Source organism: Buteo buteo, chromosome 1, assembly GCF_964188355.1.
Source record: "Buteo buteo chromosome 1, bButBut1.hap1.1, whole genome shotgun sequence".
In the NCBI taxonomy this organism is placed as follows: domain Eukaryota; kingdom Metazoa; phylum Chordata; class Aves; order Accipitriformes; family Accipitridae; genus Buteo; species Buteo buteo.
The window spans coordinates 70,831,341-70,848,077 of NC_134171.1; the positions used below are offsets into that span (position 1 = coordinate 70,831,341).

At 39.3% G+C, this 16,737-nt stretch overlaps 1 protein-coding gene across 10 annotated transcripts in view; it reads right to left on the minus strand.

Moving 5' to 3' along the window:
* Positions 1–16,737, minus strand: part of GAB1 (GRB2 associated binding protein 1) — a 145,651-nt gene that overhangs the window by 31,448 nt on the left and 97,466 nt on the right. For all 10 annotated transcript variants that reach the window (XM_075035687.1, XM_075035696.1, XM_075035746.1 and 7 more), the window contains exons 2-3: positions 11,853–12,147; positions 384–597 (exon numbers count right to left, since the gene is read on the minus strand). In XM_075035687.1, coding sequence (XP_074891788.1) covers positions 384–597; positions 11,853–12,147 — 509 coding nt within the window. The remainder of the gene's footprint in view (positions 1–383; positions 598–11,852; positions 12,148–16,737) is intronic.

Sequence of the window (16,737 nt, forward strand, 5' to 3'; positions counted from 1 at the left end):
CTCCGGATTTTTCTAGTCCTAGACTGGACTAAACCCACCAGATTGTGGCTAAAGAAAGGGCACTTCTCCACTCTGTGCCATGCACAACTCCAAGCTATAATGAAATACTTGGATCACTGCATTTATCTGATAGTTCATGTTGGCAATTACTGTCCACACTTTTGAAGAATGCAATATGGGTCTAGCGCTGATCAAACAACTTACTATTGCTGCAAAAAGTTCAATCACAGGGAAGAAAAGCAGCAAAAGTTACAGGCAGCTTCCCCGTGCAGATTATTTGCATCCAAATGTTCAATGACTCCGCAATAAAAAAAGTGCTTTTAGCACAAACATTCTTGGCCTATAATACAAATAAGTGTTACTAAGAAAAAAATGTCACTTACCTCATAGGTTCAGGTTTTTTACTTTGACAGTTTATTAGCAGTAGGTAGTCTTGAGGATCTTCTTGACCAGAGGAAGACTCCAGTGGGGGGATGTTAATAAGCTGATAAGGAGGAGGTAGGGAAGATTCTGCTTGCATGGAAGGCGGTGAAGTATTGATGGGCAAGGGTAACTCAGCAGATGGTTGTAAGGAACTGACTGGTGGCTTCACAGCATCTGCAAACACAGAAGCAAAGCATTCTCTTTACAGTGAAGAAGTAGTCTTGCAATGCTACCAAAAAGATTTATTAACAGAGGATGAGAAAAGTCAGGGGTTTTAATTCAGAACTGTAGAATCAGTGGACATAACATCTGGATATTAACATTTGTTTCAGAGCATTTATATATAAATCCTTACAATCTCTTTATATTTTTTCAAACTGTAATACATTTCTTAAGTATGCCTTGGAAACAGAGGTTATGCCTTATTTAATGACTTATTTAATCTGTTTTCTGGTCACAGAAAGAACAAAGATGCTGACAGCTGCAGTAAGACAGCTAAGAACACAGATCTGTTGTTTTAATCAAGAGCAGACAAAGGCCCATAGGTTATTACTTGAATATGGTAACCTGAGTCAGTGCTTGCACATATTCTTCCCTTTTTGACCAAGGTCACTTCAACATTCGAAATTAGAGACCAGTCACGAACCGGCCTCTCTCAATATCTGAAAGGCAACAGGAAAAATGCTGCTTTTGCAATAGAAGATCCCTTACAACTATAAAAATAACACAGAGGTACAACACGTACCATGTCCTACTAAGCCCCCTCATTGCATACCCTAACTTTTTATTTTAGTGCAATAAATGAAGTAGTTGTGGTTTAGCTGTTATTATTTTGGGTTGCGGTTGGGTTTTTTTGGGCGGGGGGGAGATGTTGCAGTTTTGTGGGGGTTTTTTTGGTTGTTTTTTTCTGTTGTTGCTGGTTTTTTTTTAAATAAACCTGTCTTTATAATTCTTATCCACTTCCTATTAATGTATATTCTAAAGTAACTTCTTTTTTCCTTCCCAATTCATGTATCCTGACTCTTAAATTATCTGGGAGACTGGAAAAGATTGACACTGTCAAACATTAAACAATCATTTAACTTTCTCATTGTTTTAATGATACATTGACTAAGAACAACATAATTAAGCAAATTGTTCCCCAATTATCAAGGCTCCCTTGTACTTGCAACTCATTGTACACTCCAATTTGCACATCCCAAGAATGGACGCTGATTATTAGCATTGTTTAAATGAACATATTATTATCCAGTGCAGACTGCTCCTGTTAGGCTTACAGGCCAGCTATGCGCTACAAAGTAACTTCATCCAGCTTCTGCTTCCCAGCACTACCCTGGGAAGAACCAGATGAGCAGACCAGAACATAGCCCTCCTGCTTCCAGTTCTGTGTACACTAGGTACAAGCAATTTAGGCGTGGAAATAGGAACAGCAGTACTTGCTTTGAACTCCCATGGCACTTGGACAGGCTCAGAAATTAAATCCCACCACACCCATATGCGTGGAAGTCATCTAGATGTATGAAAATTCCTCAACTCAACCTACCTGAAAAGGTAGGATAACCTAAAAATAAGTTTTTATATAAGGTTGTGCCTGACCAGACTGCACCTACTGATCTCAAACGCACAAAAATAAAATGGTTTCTTTACTACATGCCAAAATATTAAAATATGAACAGTTTTCTATTATTTAGGAATTTCAAGAGCTTGAAGGAGCCTATCTGAGGCACCTACTGATATTTCTTCATTCCCCTAATGTCGGGGTTCAAGAGCAAGAACAGAGAGGTACCTGAATGGACCTACCAGGCATGTATTTCTTGCTCCTGGAAAAGAGGTAGTGGGAGAAAAGTCCAGTACCTCTGTCCTGTCCCCTCCAGAACTGAGGAATGCAAGTAAATTTATGCACAAGTAAGAGCAGAGAAGAAAGGTTTCCTGCCACATACACTATCATTCTTTGGTCACACTTACAGACAAGATCCTCAAGGGCTTTGGTGTACCACAATCCCCATCCCTGTTCCTTGTCCCTGACTGCACACAACCTTCACGTCATTAGATCTGCTTGGTGCCAAGTTCACACAAGGGGAAAAAAAGAAATCAAACAGGATATCCCTGCAGCTTCTAGGGAAAGATGGGTGTGTCAATTAGACCACAGGTAGTCAGGAGAGCTCAACAGGTATATACTAAGATGCATGCCTACGTGAGGCTAATGCATTTAAACAAACCATGTGCTAGCATTCCCAGGAAGAGTAACAAGACTCAAGGGTAACTTTCCAGGGAAAAATAAAATCAAGAAGCTTGAAAGAGGATCAATGTATCTCCCAAGTCTGGAGAAAGAAACAGTTACTTTCTGGGGGGAGTAAGAAAAAAGTATGTGTGTGAGAGAGAAGGAAAAAGAAGTTGAAGGCTGGCTGTAACTTGTAATTGCTGAAAGGAGGCAAGGTGGTGAAGACCATTAGGCTAAATATACTATCTCAGATGTGTAGTCTCTGAAGCCCACGATGCCATTGCTGATGGAGGCCTGTTGCAGACAGACTGAGCACTAGCAGCAAGGCAAGCCTGCCATACTCCCCCAGCTGCTGGGGCTCTGCAGCTTTGGGGCACTCCAGCGCAGAGACTGCATCCACAGTCTATCCTGATCAGCCTCTGACACTTTTCTCTGAATTTGTCCTACCCCTTTTGAGTACATTTATAATTTTGACCTCTACTACCATCCTGTGGCAGTGAGGTCCACACCTTATTATGTGTGGCATAAGAAAACACTTCCTTTTATCTTAGACCTGCTGTCTGATCGTTTCACTTGATATCCTTCTGCTCCCATCTTCAGAGAAATGGTGAACAATTGCCTCCTATTCATAATCCCCATTCCCAACTTTACACAGCTTTGTCACAGCTTTACTAGTTGCTTAATTTTTCTTGGTGTAGAAGCCATTCCATTGCAGATCTGGTTTCCCTTCATCCTCACTTTTTCTAGCTCTACTAATTCCTTCCTGCATAAAATGTGCAAAAAAAGTCTGGGACACACTTACTGATTTACAAAGACATAACAATAATTCATTCTGTTCCTATCCTAACCATTTTCCCCTGTATTTGGCACTGGTGATGCTGCACATTGAGTACTGTGTGCAGTTTTGGGCCCCTCACTACAGGAAAGACATTGAGGTGCTGGAGCGTGTCCAAAGAAGGGCAACCAAGTTGGTGAGGGGCCTGGAGCACAAGTCTTATGAGGAGCGGCTGAGGGAACTGGGGCTGTTTTGTCTGGAGAAGAGGAGGCTGAGGGGAGACCTTATTGCTCTCTACAACTACCTGAAGGGGGGCTGTAGTGAGGTGGGTGCTGGTCTCTTCTGTCAGGTGGCTGGTGATAGGATGAGAGGAAATGGCCTCAAGTTGCAGCAAGGGAGGTTTAGGGTGGATATTAGGAAAAATTTCTTTACTGAGAGGGTTGTCAGACATTGGAATAGGCTGCCCAGGAAAGTGGTTGAGTCACCATCCCTGGAGATATTCAAAAAGCACATACACAAGGTACTCCAGAACATGGTTTAGTAGGCATGGATGATGGTTGGACTCGATGATGTTGAAGGTCTTTTCCAACCTAAATGATTCTATGATTCTATTTGCCTTTTGATTGTTACTGAGTATTAAAGGTGACAATGTGCAACTGTCCAGAAGGTTCATGATCTCTTCTCTGAGCAAGGATTTGGAGCCCATTACTGTTAATGGATCATTAGGGATACTTTCCTTGTGATGAGCTGCCTCATTTGTTTTGTCACAGATACCACTTGACAAAATCCCTAAGTCCTCCAACAGATCTGCTGGGGTGGGGTGGGGGGGTTGTGTGGTTTGGTTGGGATTTTGGGGTTTTTTTTGCAGTAGATAGAGCATTAAACTATTAAAATACCAACATTCTGATCTGAAATTCATCCTCATACAGGCATTTTGTAAGCGTTAATTAGTGTAGGCTAATTCGTACTTTAAAAAGCAACTGAACTTAGTCTAAAGCACTTCACTGCTGGGCTACTTCTTATTTGCTTAACCCAATCAAGCAATTTCAAATTTGACTATGAAGAAAACAGTAATGTTAATGACTTTCATCACTGAGCAAATGAATACTGTTTGCCTATCTGTACCCTCTCAAATATTCTCTTTAGCCATGTACTTCAGAAGCTGATATGAAGAGCTTCTCCCAGCAGCCCATTATGATTTCAAAGAGTACAATCATCAACTTGCTCCACTTTGGACTAGCAGATTTTTAGGGAAGGGGTCATCTGCACACCAAAGAGTGTTGTAAGTCATTTGGTTTGTTCCCAGAGTTCAGACACTCGGACTGCTTTGAAATAACTGGGAGCTGGAAAAACATCCAGAATATTTAACATGCAAATGAGCATAACAAGAATCCTATTTTGTTTTTATAATTCCTGCATTCAGTACAGCTAGAACAAGCAGCTTAAAACAGGGAAAGAGTTTTATCTTTTCTCAGTTCATTTGTTAAGAGCAGTTACAGACATCATCTTCACGAGAATTTGTACTTTTCCTCATAACCATTTTTTCCTCACTAATAAAACAATCATAAAATTAATGAGGTAAAAAGAACATTTTCTGAACAAGAATAATAAAAGGCTTCCTTCTCTTCCTTCTTAACTATATAAAGCTACTTTATTCCACATGTACCTATATCCGTGCTTTATGAACAATCTAGAAGATCCGAGTGTGGGAGTTTGCATTTAGGTTTGGTTTTGTGTTTTGGTTTGGTTTTTTTTTAATGACAGCAAAAATTAAATTGTTTTGTACATTATGATATATAGTCTCTTATTATTATTATGTAAATACTTGAAATGTTCTCATAGTGAATAAAACAGAAGCCTCATTACAGCAAGCATTTCTTTAAACGTCAAAGTTGCAGTCAAAAGTAAGAAAATGCATTCTTTGCAGATCGCAAGTAGAAAGACTAAAATAGAAATGGGATTTTCCCATTATAAAGGTGAATCAGCAACAGATATGTAATCACATGATTCTACTATACTTCCGAGATGTTTCATTCAATCCATTTACTATGATGCAGATGTTACAATTAAAACAACCAAAGGCCAACAAAATATTAGAGTAATAACCTTGAACCAAAAAAACCCCCAAAACACAGAACCATAAAAAAACCAAACAAACTTCACTTTAATCCTTGAAAGGAAATTAGGTCTGTTAAGTCATTATCTGTGCTGCTTAATGTAATGAGATACATCCTGAAATACACTGCTGGAGTTTCCTCTAGTGTCACCTTCTACATGTTCTCAAGTGAAAGATCCTGGAATCTAAGGGCCACATGTGTACGCTGACGAACACAGACAAACAAGCTCTTGCTCTGTTCTCATACCTAACTCAATAGATGTGAGCCAGATCCAGCCCAGAAGATGCATGGACACGTTAGTCTGGGTTTGGTTTTCAGCATAAGTGATCAGCTTACAATCAATATGAAATCTATGCAGTGAGCCTCAATTCTGAACCCTTCTGCTATGCCCAGAGAAAATCCTTTTAAATACTTCAATAAAAAGTTCCCATGCGTTTAATAATTTGTTTTCTTCGTTTAATATAATCTCAAAGTCTCTCTCTTTTTCTGAAGGTCAACATAATACCCTATTCAAAGAACACTAACGAAGAATTCAGCAGTTGCTCGTTGTATATTATTGCTCAGGACAACCCTGCCTCCTGCATCTGAACCAGAAACACGACTGAATGTTCCAAGTTCCTATCCCACGCTGAAGTTTCTGGCTTTCAGACCTCACACCTAAAATTCAGTACTTACTATCTGCAGTTCATATGTAATTTTAAGCTGCACTTTTGGTTACCCATTTAAAATTTGAAAATACCAAAACCATTTCCACTCAGAATTTCTTCCCCCTCTCCACCTCCAATTTTCTTTTGAAGACTATTCGTTCAAGGGGGGGCGGGGGGGAGAACATCTGTAGCCTGTTCTCTCCATCTTCAGATGGTACACAGGCTGGGTGACGCAGGAGAAATAATCAAGGAGTCCTGTTATAGACTAACTTCTGTAGGTGCTTGTGAAGAGAAACAGTGCAGCCCACCACATTAAAACATTTGGGCTTTTTTTCTTCACTAAAAAGGCCCAGAGCTCTCCTCAGCAGAGCAGGCTGCTCTAGCCACATGGTGAGTTTACCCAGCTGGGGCTGCAGCACGATGTCTGGAACCGTAGGCACCTTTGCACTTCAGAGAGGTTTTCAATGCTCCACATACTGCCTCACAGCACCCCACAACTTGAGAACTAGCAATCTGCAGAACAGTTTTCTAACCCACCCTCTTGCAATCCCCTTCCAGCAACTCATCAGGTGATGTTAGCGCCACATAAGGTGTCCAGCAGAAATCAGGGAAAACTAAGTTAATTACCTAGGCATATTAGGTGCAGTTTAATTTTCTTCAAGGAAGAGTAGAATCACCTTCCATATGAATTTTTGTCACATGCAGGTGGCAGCTTAAGATAACAACCCCAAACACTCAGGATTAAGATTCTGACCACACTCCTGATAATAGATTATATCTTTTTAATATATGTATTTTTTCCTCACATACTTGTAAGGGAAGACCTACTGTTGCAGATTTTGTGCTCTATTCATCATCATCTCACCTAGCCACCAATCCTTTAACCACACCATCTGAAGCCAAAGACATCTTAGTCTTCTCTGCTGTCTTCTCTTTCTCCTTTGGGTAACAGGCAATGATTATCTCAGCTTTGCCTCCCTTTACTCAGCTCTTTAGCCACCACCCCTACCAAACATGCAATGCCAAATCTCAGGTCCTTCTCTGGTACCACTTCTTCTAATTTTATCATTCCTCTGCAATTTTGCCAGATGAAATCTTGCAACTCTGACAGCCTCCTTCACAGTCTATCCTCACCGTCCTCTCAGCAGTTCTACCCTCAAAAAAGTCATGTTTGTAGGTCTCCAATATTCGTATGTTATCGAGATGGTGATTTTGATTTGCCAAGTGTGCCAGCCTCTGTAATCCACTTGTCAAAGCTGTCAAAGGGGAACATTTTTTATTCCTTACAGGCAGACCCTTCATAGAGGAAGGGCACCCTAAACACCTCTAATGTCCACTATTTATTTATCAAAGACCCCCTGAAAATTTCTTCCCAAAAATCCCAGAGTTCAACCACAGTCCAAGAGCTGAAGCACTAAGACCACTTATCTGTCACAATGGTCAAAACCACCTTATTTGCTTTCACTTCTTCCCATACCTCTGCTCCTATGTTGATGTCTCTTACTGCAGATAGTAAGTTCTTAGTGGCCAAGCCTGTTTTCTGTTCCACGCTGTGTTACAGGCACCACAGGGGTATCCTAATCCGATACGGAGATCTCCAACACAGCACAGTAGCAGTGATGCCTGACCATGCAGCATTAGAGAAAATACAGGGAGTCAGGATCAGAAGTGGAGCTATGTTCATCCTGCCAGTCACTGATATTGCACCCAAGCTATGATTAACCTGCAGTGCATGGATTATCAGAACATCATTAAAAAAATTGGTTATCTGAAAATAATTTTACTGTTCAAAACACAGAAGGCATGAGAGGCATATACCAGATAGCAGCTGCCTGAACAGAAATACTGCAAACTTTGAAAGTGTTGTGTGTGAAGCAAGCTGTAGCTCTTTCAAAGTATGGTCCTTATGACAGAAACCTTCTTTACCACATGCAATTATTTGTGTAAATGTAATTGTAGATTTCAACGTCTTGTTCTTCCCTTTTTTTCTTCTGCTTTACTCTGTTATTTCTTCTGGTTTACTTTGTTATTGCTATCTTTATTCAAATGAATACATGCAAGTAACATGTTTGCATACAGTAAGATTATTTCCTCCTTCCCCTGCTCTGCCAAGCACGCAATTCACTAAATTACAGAAACATGGAGCTGGAGCACGTACAAAACATTCATCACAGATGTCTACTGAATTCTAGGGAAGGGCTTTCACAGCCCGCGCTTAAATATCCTTAGAAGGTTTTTCTTTATCGTTACATCACTCGCTGAAAGAGAAACAAATTACTTCTCTCTTCGGATAACAACTAATCCATGTCCTGCTTGTCACAGCTTTCTATACTTTGAAAGCCAGCTCTTCCCTCAGTGTTTTCTTCCTGGGAAAAACAAATCCTTCAACTTTTCTCCTTATCGATCACTTCTAAAAATCCATTTCCTCTATTTCTACCATTCTTTGAACACTTATCCTCATCTTTCTGGAAGCTCAGGCCACAATATTTCGGTTGAGGTCTCCACAGCACCAGGCAGAGAAGAATAGTAATTTCTCATGTCCATTTAGTCTCTCCATCCCAGAACATCTCTCACTGGAGTTCAAAGCGCACAAAACACTGGCAACATATTTTTCCTTTTCTTAAAAAGAAAGATGCTACAGAAATTAACATGTTACAGTTTCTACTTGAAAACAAGAGGCATTAGCTGAAGTAAATATAAAAAGTACCCAGAAATTTCTTGACAAAAGTAAAATTAAGCTTATTGAAAAAAATAAAATATTTCTTTCCTGTTTCTGTCTTGTAAGTTTAAAAGACCTAAATCACTGTAAAACCTTGCTTAAAAGAAAGTCCCTATAAAAAGCCATATAATGTAATCGTAATGTAATCATTACAGATTACACTATACTATGATGCAATCAGAAAGCTGGAGACTCAATGGCTTGTACGTATGACTAAAGAACATAAATTCATCTCCTCAGTCCAAGTACAAATGTAACATTGCAGATCTCCAGAATGAACAGATTTCCTGTGCATAAATGAACTTCTAGCGGGAAAGTCACGAAGTATTAGATAGTTGAAAATTACTGTGAATACTCATTTTTAAGAAAAGTAGAAAGAAAATACAAACTTCACATCACAGGAATTTCAGAGTCTTCACTAAGTATGGAAGGAGCAGCTCAGACCTAGTCTGAAGTGATCTTCATTTTTTTTGGTCTCTCCACAGTTATGATTAACTTTTTCTCCCTCATTCCTCCCAACACCAAAACAACCGCATATTTGTTTTCTAATAGCACTAACCACCACCATCTCATAAATTTTTTCTTTATAAATCCAAGGAGACAATTGGACTGGACTTCCAAACAAACACCAGCAGGAGCAATAAACCAGTGGTGCCCGCAGTCCTTGATCGAGCAGAGGATGCCAGTGACAGCCCTCTCATAACAAGACCCTTACCTAGTCTGGCAAGAGGCATTTTGTCCAGCTTCAAAGAAAACTATCTTCCACTTCCATAGGCTAAAGAGAAGGTTGGTTATGCCCCATACACTCTCTTTAGTTACACACTAAAATAATAGTGGGTTTTTGTTGTCTGCAGTGAACTTCACCTATTCTTTAAGTTCTCAAAATAAACTGTAGGTTAACACAGATTTTACAAAGTACGTTTATGACTTGCTCTTCCATTAGTAGGAAGATTTATCTTGTAAAAATAAGAACTTGGCAATAAATACTCAGCAACTGATTTTCCCATTTTCCTTTTTTAATTCCTCCACAACGCACTGCAAGACATTGCTAAACCCATAAAAGAGACAGTACTGTCAACTTCTATGTAAAGTAAAGGTGTTGGAATAATTCAGGCAAAGCTAAAATGCTGAAGATGAAACATGCAACGAGGTTATAATGGGGATAAGTTACTGATACAACTGACTGAAGCAAAAACCAGTTTTGGTCCAAACAGCCAGTAAGGACATAGTTCTCTCCGCACTCATAGCACGTTTCATCTTCAGTTCAACAGAAGATGTAACATCAATAGAAAATGACAGATTAGCAATACACCAGCTCTCAGCAAGGAAAGCCCTCATGGCTGAGGGGACCTGTCCTGGTTTCAGCTGAGATAGAGTTAATTTTCTTCCTAGTAGCTGTTATAGAGTTGTGTTTTGACTCTAGTATGAGAGTAACATTGATAACACACTGGTGTTTTTAGTTGTTGCTAAGCAGTGTTTAGACGAAAGCAAGGATTTTTCAGCTTCTCATGCCCAGCCAGCAAGAAGGCTGGAAGGGCACAAGAAGTTGGAGGGGACACAGCCAGGGCAGCTGACCCAAACTGGCCAAAGGGATATTCCATATCATACCATGTCATGTCCAGTGGTGCTTAGTTGCTGGCTGGGGTTAAACCACAACAGGACCCTACCTCTCCGTTCCACGCAATGGACACATGCTCCTTTGTGCTCTCACATACACAAGAGCTGCCAGGTAAACACATTTCCTCTTTACTTCCCAGATTCCTAGTTTGTCCCCAGAACCAATGATTTCTGAGTGCCTCCTGCCCACGGCTGCACTGGTGCACTACTGTATTATCCACTGAAAAGCAACCACCTGCCTACCTCTCTCCCGTACGTAACAGATGCCTGGCAGACTGAATACTGAATCACATGGCAATCACTCTTAGAAACGTGCTGTGGGTAGTCTCAGTTATGTTCAGGATGTCATTAAAACATGCTGGAACTGTCAAAACAAGTACCCTTTACTGAATTTGCTATTAGAGTGGTAATTCATAGATGAAGTTTTCGTGACAAAGTTTTGGTTCAAAACTGCAATAAGGAGAAACAAAAGGGCCCCTCTTCAGAAAGCAACAGTATTTTCCACTCATTTTTGAAGAGTAGACTGAAGTAGAAGAGATACAAGCCCTTTTTTCCCCCACCTCCCTCAATCCACAATCCTACAAAAACCAGGGATTTAATTCTAGCCCCTTCAGTCAGGCATGCTTTATGTATAACCCTCTTACCGCTCCTATTTAATCTTTTCTTGGGACTGTACACAATGCTACAGCAAGTCATGCAACCCACTAATCTCCACAAGGAATGCAGGAATAATAAGTAAATAAATAAGGATAGATTCATGACAAGCAATGGCCACAAGGTATTTGTGGGAATTAAACACACCATCCTGTTTCCTACAAGCTGCTTTCGCACAATGTCTATTTTGGTAGGATTAGAGCTGGATAGTGGAGAACTACAAGTTATTTTTTGTTTGTTTCGGCCAGTGGGGGGCGGATTTTTTTTTTTTTCCAAGTTGCAAAGCAGACGGAGAAATGGTAATATTAGAAACCTGACATTTTGCACTCATTCCTGCTTGCATAACCATACGTTTTTATACCAAATGGGATTCCTTTGATGATTATGATGATCTTCTGTTTTGCATGATTTTACTTAAAGATTTTTCCTTTACTCTGAAGACCTAACATCATGCAAAACAGAAGAACACCATCCAAGTTTTATGGCACGCTTTATTTGTAAGAAATTCATAATATCTCCCTCTGCTCTGCTTACTTTTTTTTTTTCAAGTAACAAGGAAATTTCATAGCCAATGCATACACGTTTTAAAACATATGCCAGATAAAGATAGCCATCTGACCTTTGAAACATTGTTCGCATGTAGGCATTGCACTTTCTCAGAAAAACCAACTGAACTTACCCTCATCTGTAGGGTTGAACCCACAGATATCACAGATACATCGAACCCACTTATTCATCTCCTCCTCGCTGTCTGCTACCAAATAGAAAACTCTGTCTATAGTGTTGATATCAAAAATATAACTGTTTTCAAACTCTTTTTTGTTGAACGTTAATCCAGCATCCACTTGTTGACACAAATTTAAGTCAATAATACGGATAGGCTTCTTGGCATGGTCATTTTTGTAGTATTCCAATACATCTGGATCCCCCGTTAAACGGCCGCTGCGAAGCACAAACCATCTCCTCTTCCATGCCTGAAAATTGGAGAGAGAAAAAAACAGGGAGAAAAATTAGAAGGAAGAAATCATACTTTAAGACTGTTACCTTTTGTGTATGGTTTCAACCTGGGTTGAACTGAGTAGTAGTAACTTTAATTCAATTAGAATTCTAAGACACTACACACCAATTACCTACATTTAACACAATCTTTTTACGTATTGTTACAGCAGTGGACTAGAGGATTAGTGAATTTGTATTTTAAAGTTTATTTCCTCTGTACTTGAGCTTTGTTTTTAAGAAGAGAATATATAATTAAATCACTGTTTGCAAAATGAGAAGGGATGAATCCAGTAGAGAAAAAAGGGGAGAGGGGAGCAGAAGAGGGAAAAAAGCGCACACAAAAAACTTCTGAAGTAAGATGACATAGGCATGGGGAAGACAAAATAAAATATATCTTTAAGTGCTCCATAGCGTCTTGTTTCCAATATCTGCTGCTTGGGGCTGACGCATTTTAACTCTGAATTTTTCACTGATACTCAACGATAGCAATCTGCATTTAAAGAACAGACAATGCTCACATCATAACTTGCCTCGATGTTAGGGGAACTCTACAATCAGAACCTCACAATATCTCTACAATAGTACTTCTAATAGAAAAAGAGCTATGTTATTATTTTGGAAACCATTAGAGAGATGGGTATGGAAAGAATGACCAAATGTTACAGTTTACCGCATAAAAAGAGTGTCTGTGGAAGGTACGTCCACAGAAGAAATACATTTCACCATTCTGACACCATACTTGTTAGACCAGCCTTCCTGCTGCTGCAGTGAGAAAGAACCTGGTCTGGGAGAAAAGCACAACTAAAATGCCTCATCTTCCAACTAATCCTCAGCTGCCCTTCACTCCCATGGGCCTCCATTGCCTGGTATAATTCTCGCCAAAGACGCTAACTCAAACCAAGAAACCAACTGTCCCAGCATTACCAACAGCATCTTTACTGCCCCACTTAGCGCATTTTGGTTCCTCGGCTCTACCAGCAATACAGCATTCTATGCTATAAGCTTCCTTATATGCACAAATGCCAGGATAACGGGCACAGTAGAAGAAACTAGACGTACTGCCATTGCACACTAGAAGAACTGCACCGCATTCACAGTTAGAAATCAAAGTAGAGCCTGGACACAGTGGGGAGCCATCACTGGTTTGTTCATTTGTTTTTATGCTTTTCAGCAAAGTTGGAGACCAAGGCAAATTAATGCAGTAGCCAGGCCACTGCGTGTTACACTGCAGACTCACACCACGCCCCAAGGCACACCATTTAAAACTTATTTAGGATATTCAAACAAGGTCACCAGCAAGTCCTTTGGAAGGACAAAAAAAAATCAACAGAAGAAGTGGAAAAAATAAAACAGGTGAGTGCATTCCTCTTTTGGCCAGCCCTGGCTGCATGCTAATCAAAGAAATGAATGACATAAGCATGGACGGTCCCAGAATAGGTCAAGGCACGTGATGTCCTTTACACACTGGGATGTAGCTTTGAAAACAAAGAGTTTCGTACTAGGAAAAGATTCAGACGCATTCTGTTGAGGCACAAGAATGCTTCCATTTCATTTTCACCTAGCCGTTACCTTCAAACAAACTAGCGGTGGGAGGACATAAAGGACACAGAGCAAGAACTGCACTGCCGTCTTCCAGCTCTGAACTAGTGCCGTCAGCTTTACACTACAGACTGACAAAACCCTCATTGTCAAGTGGGCATGCCTTTTTTTGGTATCAAGCTTAGGAAGCTATTATGAAAAGATAATACAGAAAACAGGAGAAAGGAAAAAATGCCAGACAGCTTAATTAAGGCTTGTGATCCATTCTCCAACTACCAAGTTATTTGATTTTAAGATAACTTTTGTACTTTATAAAACAAGTATATTTATTGTAGTTGTGAATACAGCATCTGCCTTTAAATACTGAACTGTGTGAATCAAGTCAAGGTCTCCAGCAACTATTTCCATGGCAGCAGTAAGTTTAACTGGGTGAATAGCAAAACACAGAAGTAGAAGATGTACCAGATGAAACCCCTTCAATTTAGATTTCAGATGTGAGCATCTTCTAGTAGCACAGCTGATAAGCACTGTTTCACAGCACCCAAAAACACTGGCAAAGTTTGTTTTGTTTCCTGTTGCCAAATCAAGTGACAACTTAGATGCTGGGATAACAGGAAACTTCAGTATCAGAGCCTCTCTCTCCAGACAAGGTTGACCACAGGATAACTGTTACGAACCAAACTGCACAACTCTGCTGCTTCAGAAACCAGCTTTATCTTTAACCTCAGCCTTCAGTCATTCAGATGAAATTTTCAAAACTTAAGTCAGGAAGAAAGAGATTAGAGATAGGAGAGGGACAAGAGAAATTGAGAAGCACAAAGCATTTTGTCTCACGATTTGTGTAAAAAATAAAAAAAAAAATTAAAAAAAATCAACTCTGTATCAACCAAGCATGCTTCTTCTAGAAGTTTATTTCCAGTACTGTGTTAAGGAGTGAAAGATTCTTAGCAATCCTGACAGTCTCTGTTGAGCATTAATGAGTAAATATGACTTAAAAATTCAGAAAATCAACCAGCTAAACAGAATTTGCTTTCAGCCCTTCAGGCTACAAAATAGCAACTATAAAGTACTTAAAACATTGAATTTAGCCTACCAGCACCTGCTACTATTTTTGAAGAGTTTTCACATAGTGCATATGTGAACATTTATTTCAGTCATATAATGAGTCACACTCACTGAAACTGGCACAGATTATATTCAAAAACAAAAGCAATTCCATAAACTACACACTAACAAGGCAGATACAAAGGTTCTCTGGATTACAGTACAAAGCACAATTTAGCAGCAGAATAAAGCTTAAAGCTAGACAAGCGAACTGACATCAGCACCCTTGCTAATCATAGTACAAAAGCGCCTCTATATTTTGTCAAAGTGCAAAATGAGCCCACATAAATCACTCTTTGTTATTTGAAAATATCTGGGATTCTTAAAGCTTGATCTATTTTTAACGTTTCAGTATTTGTCGTTGTAACGAAAGCTATATACTGCCTCACTGAAGTACAGAATACTGTGCTGTATGTGTAAGGAAGAGAGCTTCTTCAGTAATGGCTTTCCAAAAAGAAATCTCTAAAAGAGAGCATACACATGTGCAAATACACAGTTACGCAAATACAATTCCCACCCCCCCCGCCTTGGGCATTCTTGTTTGAAAGTTTTGCATTTTCTTTTGCAGAGCATGTTACAGACTATTTCTCATAATCACCAAAAAAGATGCAACTGGTTTGTCAGAAGAAAATTACAGGTACTAATTATCTGTCACATTACTGCTGTTATCAACCATACATTATCAAACACTGGTTTTCTGTACTAAAAAAGTCAACTGCACTAAGTCTGAGAAGTAAAAAAAATAGCCAGTATGGGATTTAAACATTTTGTCCCCATAACAATATCATTTCATTCTGGACAGATATTTGAGCAACTGGAGAAAAGGTGGTTTTTTTAAAATGAAATATTTTCTCATATATATGAAGTGTGTTATTAATATAAATAGGGTTTTAAAAATATTTTTTATAAATATACTAACACCTAGTTACAAAACACTGCATACAAATCAAATACCTAATTCAGAAGTGGCAATCAAGTTCACCAAAAGCCTGTGTAGGCTTTGTAAATTATTACAAAACAAGGTTTAACGAGGTTTGCTGCTTTTGTTTCAGACTAAGAAAGACCTTGTGTGCCTCTCAGCTTGTTTTCTCCTTTGAGCTGCAAAGCGTATCAGCTGGCCTAACATAGGACATCACCATTCTTGCCAAACATTGTCCTGTTTGTATCATGAGACCATCGTATCATGAGACCATCATAACTATAGAAACAAGCTTGTTTGCTTGCTTTTGAGGTAGTCTAAAATGTGACAAGCTGCTCACCCACAGAGCATTAAATGTTCAAAGGAATAGTAGAATTCTGTATTTTTCAGACAGCATTTTGAGTAGGTTACAAAGCAAAACCAAGAAATTCCTATGATTAGTTTTTCTACTCGCATATATGCAAACTGCTGATTTAAAAGGGAGTGAATCAGCTAAGAAATTGGCAGAAAGCATCATTTAGCATTCCTGGGGGTTGTTTGGGGTTTTTTTTCAAAAGACTGTACCTAAACCTGTATGCAGTACACAGGATTTACTCCTGTAATCTCCTTACAAGAGGTATATCTGTTGAAGTTGTAGCTGTACCTCCATTAATCTTTACATTTATGGATTCCCGCCCCATCATACATATTCAAGATGTACCTCATTCAGCTGCTGACTGTATTTCAAAGATGTAGGAAATAGGGGATGTATGTGTAAATGGAGACGGAAAGGAAGAAGGGGCAGGAAAGTGTAGATAATTTACATTTATATTTTAAAAAGGCTTTAACCTTCCACTTGAATCCTGTCAAGCTGTTGCTCAAGAGGCCAAAATAATTACATGAAATGTTTAAATAAAAGCTTTGAAATGTTAAATCAAAGACAACTTTTTCTGGTCAATTTTTTTACAGCATTTGCTCTCATGTGGTCAGGTAACTGCTTACCAATAAACTGGTCAATTCTCCT